The sequence below is a fragment of the Rhopalosiphum maidis genome, chromosome 1 (genome assembly GCF_003676215.2).
Source record: "Rhopalosiphum maidis isolate BTI-1 chromosome 1, ASM367621v3, whole genome shotgun sequence".
NCBI lineage: Eukaryota > Metazoa > Arthropoda > Insecta > Hemiptera > Aphididae > Rhopalosiphum > Rhopalosiphum maidis.
This window is the reverse complement of record NC_040877.1, coordinates 88,618,454-88,642,745: the sequence shown is the minus strand read 5'-3', so window position 1 is coordinate 88,642,745 and position 24,292 is coordinate 88,618,454. Positions and strand designations below refer to the sequence as shown.

General features: G+C 31.7%; 1 protein-coding gene across 3 annotated transcripts in view; it reads left to right on the top strand.

Moving 5' to 3' along the window:
- Nucleotides 1-24,292, top strand: part of LOC113557348 (zinc finger protein 521-like) — a 114,382-nt gene that overhangs the window by 70,053 nt on the left and 20,037 nt on the right. For 2 of the 3 annotated variants that reach the window (XM_026962814.1, XM_026962815.1), the window contains exon 4: nucleotides 22,118-22,422. In XM_026962814.1, coding sequence (XP_026818615.1) covers nucleotides 22,118-22,422 — 305 coding nt within the window. Of the gene's footprint in view, nucleotides 1-12,623; nucleotides 12,992-22,117; nucleotides 22,423-24,292 lie in introns of those variants that run through there. The other variant, XM_026962816.1, reaches the window with a different exon arrangement.

Below are 24,292 nucleotides of genomic sequence, written 5' to 3'. Positions count from 1 at the left end.
TAATTTAATCAATTGTGATTTTTAATTAAAATATTAAACCATGATTTTCAAGCTAATAAATGTATGTGTATTTTTAATGTCATACATTTAACAATATATTATGACTAAATAAGTAATTTTTGAAAATATAACCATTCTTACGTTATTTGTTTTTTAGTTATTTACATTTAAAAACATGTTATTATTACAGATAATGAATACTAGTAGGTAGGCGCCTATATGTACTTTATAATATAATATTTAGGTAATCAATATATTTTAATATAATTCATAGTTATACAACATAATATGATAATATTTAAATTTACTTAATTTATAAAATCTATTTGAAATTTTGTATAGTGTATTGAATAACATTACATTATAGGAATAAAGCAATTGATTTATGAAAAATTGAATTCATCGCTCGTAACCAAACAACAATTTTTATATAATATTTTCATAATATAATGCATCAACGCTTTCATTTGTTTAAAATGTTAAATTCAGTAAAAAACTCAGAAATCGTTATGATATTTATCGTAAAAATAAAATGTATATCTTGTTGTGTAAAATATAGTACATAATATATTATACGAAAGTCAAATACGATAATCCATTTAGGTTAATTTCTATAACGCTCTATTTTAAATAATTAACTGATAAATTTATAAAATATAAATAAAAATACATTATTTCTGATTATTTATTAATTAAGGTTTATAAACCATGGCAAAAAGTGTAAAAATTATTTGATTTTTAACTTTTAATATTAACAAATATATATTTAGGTTTATATAAAATATCATACTGATCCTAAAACTTGCATTTAATCAACTTCATAAGTTATAAAACCGTATCATTTTGAACTTTTCGAAACTTCATCAAAGCGAATGTATTATAACTTTTCTTCTTTATTTTGTTGTGTGTTTTGTAAAGTTCACATGCTTTTTAGAACTTTATAGTGAATATATTGTGATATCGCGTTGGTATCTACTTCCAATGTACATTTTATATGAATAGGTACCTACACTTTGATGTGATGACAATTTTAAAGTCCAGTATCAAGTTCTATGTAGTTTTTTGTTGTTATTGTACTGTTAAAGTTTAAAACGTCTTCGTATTTTTTTCATATCTTATCAAACATGATTTATTGAAAATTTAACCGTCATTTAAAAAATATTTATACTCGTAATGCCGTAATAGTTAACTGATTATTGCATTTGTAGTTTAAAGATAAGTAATCTCATTTTTTTTTTTTTTTATGTTTTAGGTGTAAGTAGTAGGTACTTTTATTGTTTATTAAATAAAACCTGAAATGAGAATTTTTAATAAAACTAGTCAGCAGAGACCTGTATCAATTATATTTGTAATGCAAGTATTTATTTTTTTTTTATACACAAGAAAAGAACAAAGAACAAGTAATAATATATACGTAGATACATCGTCCATGCAGAAAAAAATTATGAAAGTGTTAACTCCGGTACTCATAAAATAAGTCTCCGTTTAACTTGTATTTTATTAGTGTCACACATAGACATTAATCATACAATTTTAACCAAATACACTTTATCGTTAATTCAAAAAATAAATATATAGTTATGTAATATTATGTGTTCACCCAAACAAATTTTTTTTCAAATTTAAACTCGTTTGTTCCTCCATAGTGAAGATTTTTAAAATCGTTAGGTAATTATGATATCAAAGCTATAATTTTTAAGTGTATTTCTTAATATATATATGCTATTATATTTGTTGTTTTATAATTAGTTTTACACATAAGTAATATGTAGTATAATGTAGTAAGTATAATTTTCAATTTACTAAATATTTATACTTCTATCTGTATACATGTTAATGCTAATAGGTTAGGTGTCAACATATTGTATATTCAAATAATCTGATTTATAAATATAAATGTTTTTTTAATTTTTTTGTTTTACAAGCAATTTACAATTTATACAATTTATATCGTATAATATAATAATAATATAGACTAAAAGTAACAAATACGGCAAGTTCCTATGATTACCTAATTATTATAAATGTATTGTATTGAATATAAATATATAGATATGTTGAAATTGGCCTATTATAATATTAAGAATAACACTGTTAGCACGAAAAATATATTTAGTATACAATTCGTCATTTAGAAAATCAATTTTAAAAACATTTAATGTATGGAACAGATAAAGATGCCTATTCACTTATAGTCACCAATATTATCAATGATTTATTCTTTACAAATAATAAAATTAGTATCGTACATACTACAATAAATAGTACAGAGAATTATTGTAAAAGTATACTTTAAGAGTATTTAAACAGCATTTATTGTGGTGAACATGTATAAATTGTAATAATAACTATAAATTATTAAACATTTTTATCGAAAAAGGATAACAAGATGTACGAGTATTTAATGAATTGTCTATACTAGATATCTATACACAATTAATTTAAAAACTAGCACACAAGATAATTCGATTACCTTTGCCTATAATAAAAAATTTGGTTTAAAGAAAATTCTTTGTGCCTTTGTATATGTTTTCCTTTTATGACCTGAGTATATTTTTACTTATCATATCTTTCGGTTCAAATAATTGACATTTTATTGAATAATCAAATCGATTGTTGAAGTATTTCTATTAAATAACTTTATGGATGAATTATATCAGAGTCAATTTAAAATAAGTCTTTTTCTTTTATTATATATACAAAGTGATTTCCCAAACATTTTCGTTCCCCTATTTTTCATTTATTTATACATTTAATCGAATTCTGTGTTCAGACATTTTTAACATACTTCTTTAAGTACAATAGTGCATATTTTATGTTATTTAAGATTTTGACATCTGAGAAATAACAAACTTTTCCAAATTAGACTCGACCTTTACTGTAAATTGTTAAGCAGATTTTTCAAATTTTTTATTTAATTTGGACGAAATTTGAACGACCAATTTTCGAGTTATTGTATTTTATGCACAATAATATAATGTAGTAATGGATTTAGACAATTGGGGGATGATGACTTAAAAATTATAAACATTTATATTAATTTATTATATTTTACAGTAAGTTTGTATATTTAATGACAAAAAAATAAATAAATCGACACAAATATGACTGACTTGACATTTTTAAAAACACTGCAATTTTATATATTATTCTATACATTTGTTATCCTCAAGTTCTCATGGGAACGGGAAATTACGAGCGTTCCCCGAAGCTTAAATAAAAACAATTATATCCTATAATCTATTAAAAATAAGAATTCATAATACTTCATGTTCTTTATCATTGTAGAGTACATATTGTAGGTACGTATGTTTTTATATGTGAAAATTGAAAAAAAAACATGCCGTTGTTTTCTTAAGATTAGTTGTCATTTTAGTACTTTTTATTGTCGCGTCGAAATAGAAATAAATTAAAGCCTGTTATATGTGATTGTATAGAGCGTATATGAAACGGTTCAGCAGTCAATTAATTCCAATGTATTGCATTATTTAGCTTTAATCTGGCAATTATATCAGGATAAGACGTGGCAAATACATTATAAACTATAATTTACATGTCTCGCGTCGAGCGTGTACAGTAAAAAAGGTCTCTGTTGGTCTGGTTTTTGACGGGAAAAAATAGGGTGCCTGCAATTTTGGAAGGGTAGTAACACCAAAATATTTTCTTAGCCGGCGTGTTGTACAACGTTTTAGTTTTCACGTTATTCGACTTGTTTTCTTTTAAAACGTTGTGAAATGTTTGACGTTCGGGGCGCCGACTCACCTTACATTATAGTTTCCTACAACCGACGTGCCCATATACAATGTTTCTACGTTATTGGTCATTATACTATGTGTATAATATGTGCACACTGCACACTGAACGATTAAATCTTAAATTATCATTTACTGGCAATTTATCTGACCACATGTAACCGCAGCAGTGTGCGAAACAAATGTTTAGCTTGGCGTAATAAACAGTTTATATAGGTACGTCGTCGTGTCGTCATTGTCGTACACAAACTCGTTGTTGACATGTTCAGCGTATCGTAAATAATGATTATGGAAAACAAATCGGTGACTTCTTCGCGAACCGTATTAAAAACGCTATTATCTCTTAACGTGCTTCTTCGTATACATCACACAACATATACTGCACCGAAGTTTTTACAATACATAATATAATATAAAACATACAATAGTACCGTACATAAATTCGAATTTGTCCTGTCGTGTACGTTTCGATTTTTACCGTAAAACGACGTTCAACCAGTCGACTTTATAATAATGACAATAATATAATAATGAAACCGCTGCGGTACTTCGACTGTAATGCAGAACGACAATACGACAACGATATAATACATATTTTATTATATAAAACGGATTCAAAACGCGTTCGTGTTTCGTCGTCCGAACAGAATGGTTGTTGTGACTTAAATTGTTATATTAATATTTTTATTCGGTCGCGGACGACGACTAGGATTGATTGCATTAACGGCGGCTGCACTCGGGTAGGTACCTCCTACCTGCGCACATTATAACATTAGGCATACGTCATATTTATTACCGCGCATTTCGTGTAATATTATTGTAATATAACATCATGAAATGCGCGCGCTGTATGACACTATTGTGACCGCCGACTTGCAGGCATATAAATCACGACGAGGTGTACAACAATATTAATAACAATTATTATTATGATAACGATTTTTCGTTTTGTTCTTGCCGAGCGGCTGAACCGATTTGTTCGTTTGTAACGGCACACGCATCCGATGTGCGATCAAAATTATAACATAAAAACGACTGCGACGACAATTGCGACGACGAGGTTATAATATTACATTGTGACAAGCGTAATTTGGAGTCATCACGCCGCTGCACCGGAACGCGTCCGCGGAAATCCCGTTATCGCGCAGATACCTATACGGTAATACGGTATATATTATATATACCTGAGCAGTGTCTATATACCTCATAACGTATAGGTATATGTATTATACTTAGGTACCGGACGGCGGTGGCGGCGGTCATCGGCGGACAGCAAGCAAACAGCGATCGTCGTCGTGTTGCTGTTACCATAACGCAGCTAATAGTTAGCCTATCTCACAGAACGAATAGTGCTATGAATTTATGATATCATTTAAATGTTAACGATAAATAGTATAACATCGTATTACACTTTTATTATTCGAGAGTTCATTACCATTTTCTAGTTAAAAATATAGGTAGGAACTACTACAATATAGCTTATGAATTCGAAAAATTATTTTTTATTTCGCTTTTACCCTTAGTGCCTATGTAGAATGCATTTATTACAGATTAGACATTGTCACCTGCATCGATCCATATTACCATAATATAGAAAAAAATACGAACTAATTTTATCGATGTTGTGGAATTTACATTGTTTTAAATTCTGTTGAATTATTCGTTAGATTATTACTATAATATATTATTGTTCTTGTTCCTGTAGTCATATTATAGGCGATATTATGATCAGCTTAAACTACTAAAATCACTCGTATGATGTAATGTATTAAAATTGTTCTGTATACTATTGTGTGAAAACAGAGCATATTATTACAATTTATCACTAATCGGCAATATGACAATGCATAAAAATTTAATTTTGAACTTCCTAATAATTTTGATATTTTTTATAAAGTATACACTTTCGTTAAACTATTTAAATAAAAAACCAACCTATATTATAGAATATAGGATATTAACCAAAGAATTGATACATTTAACACCAGATAATATTCACTATTTACTGTAAGTACCTGTATATTTGACACTAATTTAGACATGTATAGGAATTTTTGAAACTATTTGTAACCGTGAATAAATTATTATTTCAAAGTTTTCTTTTTTTTTTTTGTAAAAAAATTATATTACAATTTCGTATACCTAAAATGCAATAAGTTTTTACTTTTTGAATGGAAACACAAGTGAATTTTTAATTTTATGCTCCAAAGTGGTACGTTTTTCGAGTATTTCCAAAAATAAAAATTGAATTCCGAACGAGAAGCTTAGTAATATACATTTAGCACTTCCACTGCTACAAAAATGCCAAAACACAATAATCCGGATTGTAAATAAAAAAAATTTGAAATATTCAACAGAAAATCTATTAAATGTCTTTAATATAAGTCTCCTATAACGGCTATATTTAAAAAATATCCATATTATCTAAAAAAAAAACACAACCAGTTGGATCCTATAAACCATGACGGGAATACGGGATCAGCATCAGATATATAGCTAATAAGTTTACCTAAAACTGGGAATCTAAAAGTATTCTATTTTCTGAGGACTCGGTTATTTAATGTCCTGTGATGCGACCGAAATTTCCCACTGGCCTCGATATGAATACGACGTGACCAAAACTAAATATATATCACATATTTTGATATTTATATCAACACTTGCAACTTGATCTTAAAATTATTTATTTTTATTAAGAAGATTTGTTTTTCTTTATATCATAATAAGGGAATTGTGAATATATCGTTAAGAATACTTGTTTTTTACGAGATTAAAAAATGTTCTTGTGTGGTGGTGTAGTATCCATAGTAATTAGTAATTTATATACTGCCAGGTTTATTGCATATATTGTATAAAAACTGTATCCTTTACAGTATAGGTTGACAAATGGACTTGTCGGTGCGAGTTTTTGCCTGTACATATAGTATACAAACGATTACCACAGAGAGAACAATAAAGGCTTTGGCCAGACTTTCCTATTTCCGTGACATCATCATCATCAGAAAAAAAAAAAGTTGTTTAAACAATAGTCAATTGAGCTGGCTAGGTATTATTTTAATCGTTTTGTACGTCAGAATTAAAACGAGTAGTAATTTCAAAAGCATTCCACTAAAGTCTACAGTTTAAATAGGCCGTTGATTCCATATTATATCGTGCACTCGTAATATAATATAGGTACCTATTATCTATTATGTTTACACTTTTAACATAAAAAAAAAAAAAACGTGTAGCGGAGTTAACAATTTGTATACCTGGACGAATATATATATATATATATTTTAATCAACCACCGCGTCTACAAGCACTACTACGGTGTTACGTAATTACGAGACTAATAATCGTCGCTAATATTATAATGAAAAATCATAAATTTATGTAAAAATCACGTCGAGGGACTTGAACGATTTCTGTAAACGAGAATACATTATATATTACACGCGTAATAGTGTCATAACGAATGTGTGCTCCGCAGTCGTATAACATGATGAGTGCACTCGGCAGCAGTCGCAGCCACCCGTCCGTGACCACCGAATTTATTCATAATAATAATGACGTATAAACTGTCTCATTCGATAGCATAGTACATGGTATACGTATTATAATAGTTGATCTACAGCAGGCGTCCGTAAACCGTCCGTGTCAAAAAACGATTTTGATAAACATGTGTATATACGTAATAGCAATATGTACACAGTGATTGATCTTAGTCGACGGTCACGATGCGGTAATCAAAATAACTAAACATCAAATATAATGGTAACGAAAAGACGAGTGGCGAACGGTGTAAATAGCCGCGGACGAGATCGTTCGAACGCGCCGCCGACGCCATCATGGAGTGATCTGAAGAATCGTGAGCGCGTGTTTGTTCTCGAATCGGCAAGCCGCGGTAAAAAAAAAAAAAAAAAAATCAAAAAAATCTACGTAAATATATTTTTGATTTACTACGGACCTATAGAACATACCACCTATAAGAGAATGGTGCGGATACGGTTCGGTTTTTTTTCTCATCGCCACAGCAGAGTCTGCCACCATTTTTCTGCGAAGAGGCGGTGTTTTCCGGTGCGAAAAACACCACGCACGAACGGCTATAGAAAATGGAAATGTACAGAATAAATATATATATACCAAAAAAAAATTGCGAATTATATTCGGTGCGCGACGGCCAACGGTTGTTTGACGAACGCCACACTGCACCGCACACCGCGTACAGGGCACGTTTGGAAATTGGAAGTATGTTGTTGTTATTATTATTATTATTATGCAGACCACCGACGCCTTGATTCGAATATATCAGTATATATATATAGGTAGTGTATCTGGTTAGATACCGCTATGGTTATCCTGAATATATATATATATATATATATATACAGAATTAGCTGTATGTTTACAATATGTATATTTTATATATATATATATGTATAATTATTATCGGAACGCAACAAATTAATTTACCACACGAAACAGTGATGCACGATTCGGTGTCGGTCCACGATGATGCGAACATCGTCATCATCATCATCATCATCATCATCGTATTATTATTTATATTGACGATACACCGTGTTATTCCGTCTAAAGTATATGTATAACGTATATATATATATATAATATTATATTATTTGTGGATGTGTCTGCGCGTGTAACGGAACACATAATTTTTTTTTTTTTACCGCAGTGGTGTATGTGTGCAGATGACGAGCTGATTGGGTTCGCCGCCGTAAACCCGCGAATAGTTATGACTTCACAGTGAGAGAGACACAAACGAAAAAACAACAATATTCACCAAAACCGTGTACAGAAAAACTACCGAAAAATCTGAACGATAATAATATTCTGAATAACAATCAGGTGTATTTTTTAATATTGTTATTATTATTGTGCGCAACGGACATGCGAATTCCAGTAATAAAATCCGTTACAGTTTAACGTTTCCGTCCGTTGATATCACATAGTATCTATGAACACATTTTGTCGTCTATAGTCTTTAGTTGTCGTCGTCGTCGTCGTTGTTTTTATTATTATTAGTTTTTTTTTTTTTTATTAAATAATTTTTACGATGTAGAACGCGTTTTTTTATTCCACGTCAATGGAAAAACAATATTGTGAATTAACGTCGTCGGACGAGTTTTGATTTAATACGCGCGTCACGTCTGAGTAGCGAGTAGTGAGTATATGATACTGGTTCGTATTGTACTTACCAGGTCGTAATAAAATTGTAGAAAAAAATTACCCTTCGACCCTGAAGGCGATTATCAAAGATAATAATAGCAGTACACACACAAACATACATATTGGATATATATGTTTTTATAATTTTATTCATGCCAACGATATCAGCCTTGGCGACTAGCGTCGAGATCTATAACATAATATAAAGTAAAATAAAATTTATGACACATGGTGTAATGTAAACATGGTGTACAAATCTGTTAATATACAACTAAACTCTAAAACGCAACGCATCAGATGCTGTATTATGTAATGTTTTACAATAGATACAGAAACATAATATTTAATTGACATGTTTTTGTGCATAATCTTAATGTTTAATTAAAAAGGAACAAAATATTAATTTTTGTTTGAAATCGAATTTAATCTTTGACGTATACACATCATAATGACAGATTCCTAATATTTCTTTATGTAAATTATTAAAAATAATCCCATCGAAATATAATGACACAATATATTAATTAAATAGCAATAATATATGTGTAATTGAATTTGTTTTTGCAAATAAAAACAGATTTAAGCAATTTATGCGTTTTATTATTGGTTTACAAATAATTTACAATTACACATTTTCGTCTCGTCCTTGATCTTTTGGCTTCTTTGTTCGGAGCTTCTCTTTAGAAACCACCTAAAATTTAATTAATTTGTTTACCAGATTATAAGCTAAGTTGTAAATTAATTTAACCGCACCGAAACTTCAACTTTACATAGGATATTTTCGATCGTATAATAATATAATATTATAACCGTGTACGGTGTACCACACGCGGTAAATCGAAATGTTGACTATACAATATGACTTTGTTTCTCAATCGGATTCGGAATATGGACCAAACGCTTTGGGATCGGATGAGTAGACATATGTGTATACATATAACACACGGTATTTATGGTTTAGGTAGTAGGTACTTTGTGGGAGGTGAAATATTGTGACAATAGCAGTGGACAATGGGTGCACAGTACCTCACAAAGTATACACACGTGTACACGTGTATACAAAACGTATATATTTATTATTATTATACTTACTTTTTTTTTTTTTTTTTTTGGCAATAACAGCTACCTACGATTTTTCATTATATATGCGCTGACAGACGGGCGGCGATTTTCACCCCGTCGTGGTAGTATTGTAATAATTTATGGAGCCGTCCGTCGGGACCCATCTCGTCAATAAACTCTGGCCGATATTTTCCCGAAAAAACCGCACACAACACGGCTATAATGATAATACTACTACGTATATAATAATATAGACGTATTATATATTTATTGTTGTATTATGTCTACGTATGGTCCGTGCGGTGACATGTGTCGTTACATATACAACCATACCTTATCGACCCTCATCGTCGTACCCCAAGACGCGTATCTATATACACTGCAGAACACACACACACACACACACAAATACGCGATATTATACACGACAAAAAGGCAAAATGGACATGACGAGTATTTCACTGTACAAGATTACTATTATTATTATTATTGTATAGAGATGATTATATGTGCTGCATATTTCGCCGCAGTAGGTACGACGCCGTAAACGCGATTTTTCTCAAAGGCCTTGACGCGCGTGTCGTGTACATAATAATATTATGTATAAGGTAAACGAATATCGCGTTCGTCTTTGGGTTGCGGAAGAACATATACGACGACTCGCACGCGTAATATATTATGTATATATATATGTGTAATATAATTATTGCTTATTTATTATGTTCGTACTGTACATGTTCGCGGGAATAATAGATTTTCGCGGCGCATTCCACGCGCGCCTCGACAAAGCACGTATGCCGTGTGTAAATCGTATACACATTGGTATATAATATATAGGTATGCGACACTAGCGGCACTTATATATATATATATGTATTATATCGCCAGGTGTTTCGCGCTCGAGTATATAAGGGCATATTGTACCCGACACTATCCGGTAAGCCTTATATTATATGTACCTGTACATACTTTTACGCGTAACACGTGATATGACGTGTGTGTGTGTGTGTGCGTGTGTATAATAGTGCACTGTGTGTGCAGGCGAAAAGCTCCGCAACGACCGTGAACCTGATTAGGTATATGTATACCACATAGTATAGGAATCGGATACAACGTATATAGTCGCGCGTGCCGTATACAGTAGCGACGGACAAACAGTAGGCACGTTAATAATTATTGATATATACTTAATAACGATTGTATGGGTACGATGTATATCATTACTGTCGATGATATTATACTCATAGACCGCGGTCCGATAGGAGGCGGCGAACGGGGAGGAGGCATAGACGAAGACGATTAGGACGACAAGACGCTTACCCGCGCTACGATATTATACGCTGCTCCGTGCGCGCATATACACCCGGATACTGCCGCTGCTGCAACAGCGCGATTCGAGGGGACGTTATACCCGTGCTCGTGTTGTCTCTGTCTTACATACACACGATACGGACAATTTTTGGTTCAGCAGAATTCGATTTGCGATGTCAGATTTGAGTAAACTTACCTACCATAAAATTTAAAGGCAAGAATATTATCTAGGAAATGTCATATGCTAAGTGAGCTATAGCTATTATGGCTTTAAAATGTTCATAACTCGTTTTAAAATGATAATATCAATAAAAGCGTATGATATGTCCTGCTGGACAACATTCTTGCCTTTAAATTCGATGGTAGGTAAATTTACTCTAATATTAAAGCTGACATCGATCGCAGGATGTGTTGCTGAACGCAAATTCGCCATGATGTACGTTCGTAAGACAGAGACAACACATGCGGGTATAACGGCCTCCGGTGGCGGCTCGAGTCTTCATAACTCAAGGAGCAAGTTTCTAAGCAACCCACTCACCCACCCACCCACCAACTACATTTACTAGGAGGACCGGTGTAATATTTTTAGGTTCTTCTTTAGTTAAATTCTTCGTTAACTTTGATAATCTACGATATCCGATACACTTATTTTCACTTGAACGATCAACCTTCTGTTATGAATTACGAATAAACCTGTTAAACTTTAAACATTATTTTGTTTTCCAATTTTCGGGACTGCAGGAGCAGCCGCTCCTAGTGTTCTTATGACAAGTCGCCCCCCCCTCCGAAGGCCTCTTAAGCCTATGATAATATCACATAACGTAGGAGATGAGGAATAATATTTACTACAATAGTGATGATATTGCAGATCTGTGCCCGCCGTCCGTACCCTTGGCCGGCCGACGTGGCGGGCGTATATCACGACGGTACGACGAGAAGAACGCGCGCGTACGTGCGGCACAATACATATAATACAACGTACGATAATGTTATATTATTATTATACCTGTGCAGGCGGGCGAGGCGGCGCGCGTACGACCGAACCGGTCCGCCGTACATGACGACGTGTGTGCGCGGCGGTGGCGGTGGGGGCAGCACGCCCCGCCCGGGCCGCTGGGTGACCGTCCAATCGGCTGGACCCGGGGCACCAGCATCCAATCCTCCGGTCCACCTCGACCGGTGCGCGCACACCACGAGATCCGCAGCGGACGACGACCGCGACGACCGACGTGAACATCGCGCTCGGCATTTTACCGCCGCGCGTAAGGTCCGTCTCCGTCCGTCCGTCTCTCCCTCTATCTCGACCGCCGCCGCCGCCCGACGACGAGGGTGCCGCCGCCGCCGCCGCGTCGTACGCGCGTCTCTCGCGGAAACGTCGCTCGCTCACACACCGCCGCCGACAGCGAGTCTGCGTGGTGTACCTATACGTCTCTCGTGCGCGCCCACCCCGACGCGCGTCGTTCCACAATTCGACGGTTTGTTTATTTTTTTTTTTTCCACGTTTCCCGTCACCGCCCGTCCGCGTATACGCGTCACAACAACGACAATAATAAATCATAAAAGTTTATAACAATTTACGAATTTTTCGCGTGCACCAGTGATGCTGTTCAAAGGTAACAGTAGTCGCCTACAGCTGCTCATCGAAAAGATACAGTCCAACAACAAGGACAACAACGACGAACAAGACATAGAAGGTATATATTAATAGAACACACATTTATATTATATCAAAGCCGCGATATCGATGAGACGCGCGTCCTCGCCAATCACCCCGAGGTTATGGGATATATAGGTTCTCTGCGTTCTGTTTGCTTTTGCTCTTGTTTTTCACTTGTTGCGCGTGTTTCTGTACAATATAATATGTAGGTAACGATTTATTGACGGTCGAACGAATGGTTCACGTGATTCGTAAATTAAATAAATAATATTTACATTTTGATTTAGGTACTTACAAGTATGCATGTATAGACGTATGAAGTGGGTATATATTGTACTATCAAAGTATAATCTAAAATATACGTAACATCAACGCCGGGGTGGCGCCAAGTCTTGTGCTTCGTTGGGTTATTGTTTCTAAACATAATAGAATGTAAAATTCGGTGTTATTTTTACGCGCACTGATGTTTTGGGGTAGTTTTTTTCGGAACATAATCCGTTTTACCTTGTAATTGTTGAAAAATACAATATACGTACGAGTGGTGAATGATGGCCATCTGTTATTAAATTCTAACGTCAATATAATAAATATTTGTAGTTTTATTGAATCATTTTGGCCGTTTGATTCTACATGGATTTTCGCGCGGGAAATTCGACACGTGCGCAGGTTTTTGGTGAGTAGATATATATACAGCGCTAAACAGTAAACATGAATACTTAACCGATGCATAGAGACAAAGTACAATTTACGATAATGTTGAAATTTTCTGTGAGCTATTATAGAGACACCCTCGGGAATACCTCCCCTCTTCTTTCTTAAACAAAAGGGTGTGACGTGAACCTGCACTTAGTTGCGGTATGGAAATTGAAATCAGTTTGGTAAAGAATAAAGAGTTGATAATCTGTATTGTTTTTCCTATTGATAATTTGTATATTAGTCAATTTGATATGAAAATTAAAAATACTGTGTTTTACTATTTTGATAATACGATGAGTACCTAGTCTAGAATTTAAATACATAATTGAAATTTCTGTTAATCTTATAGTAAACACATCACATTTATGTCAATCATTATATTATAAATATTAGCTCCATAATGATGTTTAATTTAAGTTTAAAAAAACCGACTGATAAAATAAATAAATACATTTATTAAGCTTAAATATTTAAATCAGACTACCGAAACTTATGATGGCATGTGTGTCGCATAAAAACAACTTGGAAATGTATAGTTAGGATTAACCCTTTTAATTTTTCAGCGTGTTTAAATATATTTTTTTTCTTTTTACTCACATATTATTATAATAGTAATTTTTAACATTATTCGAGAAATATTTGATTAGTATACACATTCAGGATTCTTGTTTTATTACAGAGGAATTTACTTAAATAAAAAATATATGTATTAATTAAGTATTGGCGGTATAGCTTTCAGCTGCCAATAATTAAAATCGTAATACATTATCAAAATTTATAATATTATTGTTAAAAATAATAAATTATTTGTATATTTTATTTTTTTTTTTTATGAGAAACTGGTTTGTGCAACTAGTACATTACTTAATTCATACTAGTTGTATTACTAGAAACTAATTTGTGTGAGAGGAAGGTGCAGGGTGTGATTAGCATAATTATTTTTACAACATCTTCTTTGGCATGCAAAAAAAAAAATTATAAAAATGCTGACATGTGGTTTAAATATGATATTGCAATTTTTGACATTGAGTCAGTATATTATATTTATTTTTTCAACTTTTTTCAGAGCAGAGTACTGAATGTATTGATTTTACAATGGTGTGGTTTTTCAAGTAGATTTTCAACTTTGAGAATGGTTTTGGATAAAACATTAGAACTAGTTTATACTTTAGAGAGATCAAAATTAAAAATTGCTAATATTTTTCTTTTATAATCCATAAAAAAAAAAATTAAGGAAAAAAATGAATTTTTACGTTAAACCAGAATGAAAACCACAGAAAATAAAACATTTTGCTAAGTATTTATATTATTATTTTTTGTATGTGGTATAATTTTCAAAACATTTTGACGTTATTTATTGACAATTGAAATTTTCGATTATTTATTTTTATAAATGTCTCTTAAACAATATGGGTAAACATACTTGAACATTTAATATAAGATTTCTCATGCGATACATATTTGAAAGCAATTATTTTTATAAACATATTAAATTCGAATTTGGACAAAATTATTAATTTAAACGATAAATAACGATGTTAATTAATTTGTTATAATTTAAAAACATAATTCGTAAAAACCTAGAGCTTTTACGTATATTATTTTAATTATTTAGTATAGTATATTATACTATTATGAATTTTACTATACGCTATGAAATTTTTGATTTATTTTAAAATATTATTTTTTTATACCATGACTTATGAGTCTATGAACCTATTTTAGTAGTTTTACTGTATTAGTAGAAAAATTTCATTACATTTTTGAGTTTATATAAATTTTTATAATATGTTATAAATTTATATTATTATAATAATTGAATACTATATTATCTAAAATTACACAAACCTTTAAACTGCTATAACAAAAAAAACATACTATATTTCTGCTTAGAATCGTTTTTCGTATACAATAATAAATCATTGAATTCAAATTTAACATACCCATTAAAGTGACCCACTCGACAACTAATGTACAGCAAAAAGGTACATACTTGCCTACCTTTTGAAACATATTTTTGATGTATTTTAAGTGTCAATTCACCAAGAAAAAATTGAATACAAAACGGTTATGTATTTTAAAAACAAAGAACAAATAATAATTTAAAACAGTTGCTTATATTTCAAATCTTATTACTTTCCTAATAAAATACGTATATTATTCTAAAACTTTATATTAATTATGTAGTCTGATAGTGATTTTAAAATGTTTTTCGATTGTTTTGGTTAGTATTACAATTAAAAAATTGAATTGATATGCATGGTAGAAGTATTTATTGTGTTATACATCGTAAATCAATTAATTCAATCATAATAATTTTTCCATACAAATTTAAATTACACTAAAATAATATTAAGATATATATTTAATGAATTGTATACAATAACACGCAGCTTGTTTTAAAGGGGGATATGCCAAAAATGTCTCATATAGGTATTAAACTTTTGGAATTTACTACCGTCGTCAATATTTAGTATTATTTTTATTATTAACGCTTGAATCATATAGTATTCATGTTTAGTATTACACTTTAATTAGCAAAATATTTTAACGCGATTTTGTAGAGTACAATAATATAAGTTATAAATAAATACATTTTATACAAAATCATGAAACTCAAATTATTAACATTTAAAGCATATATTAATGTTTTACTACGAGTTGTATAATAATGGTAATGATATAATCTATAAAAGCACCGAATTGGAATTCGTCGTATTTAATTGTTTTGTTATTATGTAGTTATAATATATAAGTATTAAATGTAATTATATTAAATTATTAATAATGATTAAAAATATCAAAATTCTAATAGACAATTAATTACGAGTCTCTAAAATATCTTTAAATAGAATTTTGTAAAGATTCAATAAGTTAATTATTGTGTTATTTTTGAAAACCAATTTTTCAACAAAAATTATTTTCAAATCATTTGTTATAAACATTTAAGGCAATTAAAATATGATTCACAATTAGGCACTTTTGATAAGTTTTTTTTTTTGTTGAACAATAATGTTTATTGTTTTATATTATTATACTATCAAAGTATTTTGTATTTTGTTTAATATCATCTCCTTAAGCAAAGACTAATACGTGTAAACAAATGCCGAACATTAATATTTATTTTCATTATTTAAGTAGCCAATGACACAGGTCAAATATTCAACAATGATAATATTTATTGTTCGATAATATGATTAAAATATTATTAATTGTTCGATTTATTAAACTTGTAAAAATAATTGAATACTATATTTTAATACTAATTATGAAATATAAATAATACTAATGAATATTATTTATTTGTTATGCATAGTAGGATGACATGATATAAAATATAATATATACTTTATTCAATATCAATCATTATAGATTAGAGATTGCGCATTCGTTAAATAAATAAAACAATAAACTATTGCAATATTAGCTTTACAACTTTTGTTAATCTATTAAGCAAAGTATTATACTGTGTTTTGTATGTAATGTAAATATTATGTACAACTACAGTTTAATTATTTGTTACTTATAATAATAGCTACCTTTTTCCGTGCATTTATAATTTTATCAAGTTATAAAATATGTTAATACTGTATTGCTTTCGTAAGTGGATAAAAAAAAAAAAATTTTAAAATAAATACGACTCTTTTAAAGGTATATTTTCACTGCCGTAAACTTAATTCCAAGTTACATGAATACATTTTTCTACTCAGTAACAAGGTATGGTTTACTGATATATTAAGATATTTTGAAATTGTATTTATTATAAATCGAAGTTAATATTTTTATGTATATAATGTATATATTAGTATATGTTTAGTATATTATCCAATCACCTAGATATATGGTTATGTGTAATTCATAATACGTCTTTAATATTGATCTAAATTTGTATGTAGATAGAAGTCTATGTGAAGTAATAATATCATAAAATATATTAAATCTCAAAAATGACAAAATAATTGGTAATATTTAGGTAAAAACCAAGTTATATAATGTCAATATCAATTAGTAGCTATTACTTGGTTCGATAATAATAATTCGATTTAGATCGTAAAGTATATATTTTGTTAATGGCTGCCGTACCGGGTGATTTTCGGTAAAAAAATATTGTCTATAATGCGAAAAGTAAGCATACGAAATGCATTTAAATCGTTTTATTCTCGTGTTTGATAAAGTATAGTCGTAAGTACTGTAAACAACATAATGTCCAATCTTAAGTTATTGCTATTATTTGTTAATAAACTTTTGCTAATGCTAAACGATATGATCTTACAATTGTGCGTATCATCCAAGTGTTCAACTCTGTTAATCTAGATGCCGGAGTTACCTATGGGGTAAAAAGTCGTATTTTTTTTATACTCTAAAAAAAATTAAACAAATGAAAAAACAGTGGCTGCCGGCTGGCATTTTCTACCCGAGGGGACACGTTATACTAAATGACTTTTCTATCCCCAAGGTCTCAAAAACTAATGCTTACACGAACTTAACTCTAAAACGTATATCCTTACCGTTCTACACCCACCTATCGTAGCTCGATAATCTAGTCAACCAATTTCGTTCCTATAATGGTCCACTGTCCCCTTATAGCGGCACACGGCGAGAAACACCTCAGGGCCAATAACAGCGATCTTCACCAACCCTCCACGTCCCATCATACCACGGCCCACGATCCCTTAATAAAATTAAACCGCCAACGTCATATAAAACGAGCATAATTCAATTTAAACAGACTTTTATTAGAACGACTTCGGGTGTCGCGAGTACAATGTCAATAATTATTAATAAACGCGAATCGTATCGCATCACTACTATTGGCGATGCAATAATTTCCGTTGCTATAATTATTCGCACCGGATTCTTCGGTGGCTATGGCGGTTTGTTATGTAGTAATTGGTATACGTACACAATTAAACATTTTATGATTTTTCTAAATGACGTTCAAGTCTTTAAATCTTCAGAACATTTTCAGGCCATCTTTTCACCTTTATTCCGATTCAAACACTATACGCTGCGTACGCGACTATAAGTATAAAGTCATAGTGTTATACATTATACAGACACTGTGAAATGTGCTGTTTCTATTTAATAAAATACTATTTATTGTTATAAATAATAATATGAGTCGGTGAACGTTAGGCATATATGCAACTGTGCAATAAAAGATGATTGAGGAGTCGTCGCGTGTACGTGTTTATACGTATATATATATTACACGCATTCGGAACGCGCGACGAGGGAAGGGTGAAAAACGGTCGGAGGGATATTATTCGTTTTGAAACGGAATATTATTTCTGTTTTACAAATAGCGTCCGGTCATTAAACGCGATTAATAATCCACGGAACTACGGTGATCATATTAAAGACACTAAAACGACGGCTGCTAAATTATAACAATAATAATATGAATATGAATAATACGAATGCTATACACTATAACAGAACGCATTATAATATTTTATATACCTATAAGGTATAATATGCATCGTGTGTATATAACGTATGTGTGTTACATCGTACGATGACGTGCACTCCGCGTACCTACGAGATATTCCTGTACAGCACGCACGCACGACGTACGCGGAAAACGACGACCGGACCGAGTAGGCGTGTGTGAGGCACGCGTAGGCAACGCGCGGCGGACCATCATCATCTACCACACGCGGCCGGCGCGTCGTGCGGATGCGGCGACCCGTCTCGCGTAACGATCAAAATAATAATTGACGCCTACTGCACCACGCAGAGTTGCACAGTGCTGGTGTTGGTGGTGGTGCGTGTCTGTCGCCGGCGGCCTGCAGCAGACGCTTACGACGACGACGACGACGACAATATCGCGCGTTCCCCTTACGTCGTCGTTACGTACAAATCGCGCGTCCTGCACGCCGATAATAATATTATTGTGTGCCCAATAATATTTGGGACTATCGCAGTAGCTACCTATTGTATACCTCGACGCGGTTAATATAACATATTATATGATATTTGCGCGTAGACATAATAATAATAATAATAATAATAATACGTTATTATCACGACTTGGCGCGTTCGGACGGAATAATAATAACGTGTCGTCGTTGATCGCGCGCGGTCGTACTTACATTATAAAAGCGCTCGCCACAAGTCCCGTCTTCGTCGTCGATAGCTTACGTTTTTTTTTTTTTTTGAAAATTTTTTTCTTTCAAATCTAACCCTTATCCGATGCCTATCACTGCATAGGTATAGGGGTTGCAAAGCGTTTTGTGGTGTTAAGGGCTACGGTTATTCTGTTTCAAACGCGTGTTTTTAACGATTAGTGCAGACCGATTAACCAACGTTTAAATATACGGTTGTCAGTGTCAAAAATATTTTTAGTTCATTTTGTTTTCGCACGATAACGGTTAGTAACACAGTCGATTGTCATAATACTTACATATTGTATTTTGGTTTCAATCGTTATCATTTTTCGTCTGGTGTGAAATCTGCAGATATATCAGGTACTTATAAATAGTTTTTTTTTTTTTATTAATAACTCACTAACAAGACTTTACGCTATTTGATAATTGATAACTGTAATCTGTAAAAAGGTATCGCGAAATATTAAAACCGATGGGTCTGAATAACAACATGATATCATGCATTCTTTATTAAACCAGCTATAGTTCTCGTAAAATTTAGTTTTTAATATCTACGTCGAAACTAATATTGTGTCTGCAATAATATTGAAAGAAGGAATAACTAATAAGACGTTGGCCGTAGGTGGCAGGTATAGCATTTAGAACAAATTTATCGTAGAGAAAGATAACAATAAAACACGTCAAGCTAAAATGTATTAAGTGTTCAGTTGAAATAGTTTGCCAAGTCACAATGATCTTTCGTATAAATAAATGACATAAACTATCATAACTCGTAAGTCATAATATTCCTATTACTATATTATTTTTGACGAATCTAAAATACTTATTTTACACTTAGAAGGTAATGGTATACTTTATTTTTCTTTAATATTATTTATAATATCTTAAGTATATCTTTAATACATTATGAACAAAAAAAAAAAAAAACTGATGTTATAATTTCAGGCGTATTATTATTTATTAGTTATAGTTGTGTACCTCATAGAAAAAAATGTTTTTTATTCATGTAATAGTAGTCGGATTTCGGTAAATACTGAAATACCAACATTAAAGTTCTTTGAATATAACTTTAAACAAAAATGTATGTTTGTATTGGTACATTTCATTGGTTAGGTAAATGGTGAATGGTAATATAATTTAAATTGGTTATTTATTTCTGATAAACAACAACAATAATGATATGATGCGTTTCTCGTGAACACATTAAACTGTAGTGTGATGGGTATTCCTGAATGTTGCACTACAATATTTGCAAATCACAATATCATAACAATCTATTTGTCATTTAGGCGAAATTTTATCGGTTGACTTTTCACGTTGTACTTGTATTAGTCATAATATCTCTGAATATTATAAAAATAAGTGATAAATTAAATAACCATTTAACTGTCTCCTATGACGACAATTTCGGTGTTGTGAAATGACGATAACGTATCAATATATATTTTTTTAAATTCATGTTTTTTCATAATACACAGATATTATTTAATACGAATAGTTTATACACAGTAGCGAAACGATACAGCTTATCATCGATGAGACGATGATGCTGTTGTAATAATAACAATATAATATCACGCTCCTCGAACGAAACGCGTTGTACATACACATATATAGCGGCTGTATCCACTGGCCACTTGGGAGTCGAGACTATATCGTGTTAGCGTAATCATATTATTATTATAACGTTGCCGTATCGTTAGTGTCATCTCTACTTGTTTAGTGCTCAATATAGTGTATTTTGTGTGCTCAATAACCTGCACACATACTTATACAGAATGTCTTACCGTGATCGTCCTTAGAAGATACCAGTTGCCCGAGTACTACGCATGTAATTCTTACATTAACTTTTTGTCTAAACTTTCACAAACATACTTATAACTATTTGAATACTTAATGGAATAAGTGATTAAACTTTTAGAATATATAAATAAAATGGCCGTCTTGGGTCAGGAGAAAGACGAGGACACACATTTTAATTTTCTTATCTCGAGTATAAAAAAAAAAAAAAAAATACTGTAAATTATACCGACGAACAATATTAGTAACTTATATTATAATCTGCCATACACACAATATTATCGGCTTTCGTGTAATAAAGTTTAAAATAATAATATAGTAGAAAAATAGTAGTTATAACTAACGGAAACGAATGCGGTGCGAGACATTTTGTACATATAGTGATGATCCGATCGTGTATATTTTAACTCGTGAGTTCGTTTCGTTTTCTCGGGTGAATCAATGTACTCACGGTCCATATAATAGTTTTATTCGATATTAAATACTTGCCAAACCAAAGTCAAAATGATAATTTAATATAACACTATATTTAATACTGTCGTCGCTATTTTTCACAGAAGCATTGAGTGGCGCGGGCGAGGCGAGCACCGAAGAGGCAGCTTCGTCGTGGAGTTCGGCCGTATCGGAGGACCACACGTCGCCGGACAGCTGCGCCACGAGCAACAGCCGGCCCGGTTCCACGGTCGACCACCGACGCGATCGCCACAGCCGTCCGCCGTCGTACGCAACGGCCGGTGCCGCTGCCGCCGCTGCCGTCGCCGCTGTCACAGCCGCAGCGAACTCCACCGACGCCAACCCATACGCATGCCAATACTGCGACAAGACGTTTCCCCGAGGGAGCTATCTAAAAAAACACGAACAGGTGGGTTTCGGTTTCGTTGTTTTTTTTGTTTTTTTCGTCTTTTACCTACCTACGAGTACAACAATAATTACCGCAAACGACGCGTCAGATTATCAAGACAAAACTCAATTTTTAAAAATTATCAAACAATTAGTCGATTAAACATTTTTAAAATATAATGAATATAATATAATTGTTATTAGTTACACATTAAAATAAAATAAAACTCTACTTTTTAAATATTAATAAAAATATATTTTAAGTAAAATTCGTTAAAAAAGAAAAAAAATGTATCTGTTTAAAACTATTTGAGATACCACAAAACTAAACATTCAATCCCATTTGTAGTAGTACGAAGTTTTTTTGGGTTTTAGTCTTTAGTTTTGATTAATTTAAATTAAGTACAATAAAACATACAAGATTGGTTTATGAAAAATATGGTACATGCTACTTTTTCTTAAATATTAAACTATATCAAATTTGTAATCACGGGTAGCAGATATAATATTATAATCATAAGGTGATCAGGTAACTCCTTTCGATCCCCCCCCCCAAAAAAAAAACGGTGACAGATTCAAAATCACTTTAAAGTTAGCTAATATGTACAAGCATATTCCTCGCTATCAATAATTTGACGAATCGTCAATTTTTCTCGGAGGTCTGATCTACATGGGATATCAATATATATATATAAATGCGTATAATATGATAGATCACTTAAACGTCGTAAACTTTACTTTATTAATTAATGATGTTAAATCTGTTTTACAACATTTTTTATCTCGACATTATGAGCATTTTATCTATGTGGATATTTTTATCGAGATTCCCGATTCGTACACCTGATATACGCGTAATACGTACTATTATATTATATTATTTATTATACTGGTAGGGTGTCGTCGGCCAGCTCGATGAAATTTATCGTTTTTTTAGACATAGTGGGGGAAAACCGTTCCTCGAGGGGCCGGTGCAGCATGTGCTGTAAACACGTCCTATATAAATTCATTATAATGACGATATAATATTATTGCATTACAATATACACGCGGTGCGTGTAATACAGTGCAGCTGGGGTGTTTTTCAAATAATATTGTTTACCTATGTATAAAAGTAGGTATACCCACGATGAGATTATTGTTTTGTTTTATTTAATTCTTTTAATATTCCATAAATTCGAGCACAATCACAACAATAAACGACCTTTTTCGGGAACAGAGGAGTTTTGTTTTTATTTTGCTTTTACGCTTGAGCGTTCACATAACTTTATTATTATTATAAACACATTAATAATATACGTAGTATGTTAAACTTTTTCAACTCACATTACACTTACTTTATACACCAGCTATATTATATCATATATATATAGGTAGACTAGAAGTGTCCACAAATTTTCCTAATAAACGCGAATCCCGGGAAAAGCTTAAGTCGAAAACACAAAATAATATGAACAATCCAGCAATTCCGATGGATTTGAAATCATATCTCTGTTAAAACAGACGGACCAATAATAAAGCAAACCCCAACTCAAGAGTGACACTTATTTCAAATATACGCAGTCACCGTTATTGTATGTATTGTTTTTTCATCGTCAAAAATAAATTATAACAAATAAAAACAAAATATATACAATTTTAAAAGAACGTGATTGTCCATCGATAATTTAAAACAGCGTTTAATGATTAATATAAATATAAAAAAACTGTAATTTTCGACGAATAATAATATTTATGTTTGAATGAATAATCTAGTTTAAGATATAACGTGAAAAAAGCCAGGAAACTCGATCTTCGACATAGTGAATATTGAGTGTACGTTGTTGATGAGTAGGTCACAGGAAATATTAGTGCAGGTAAAATTTATGTACGATTATGTTAAATTTGAATCC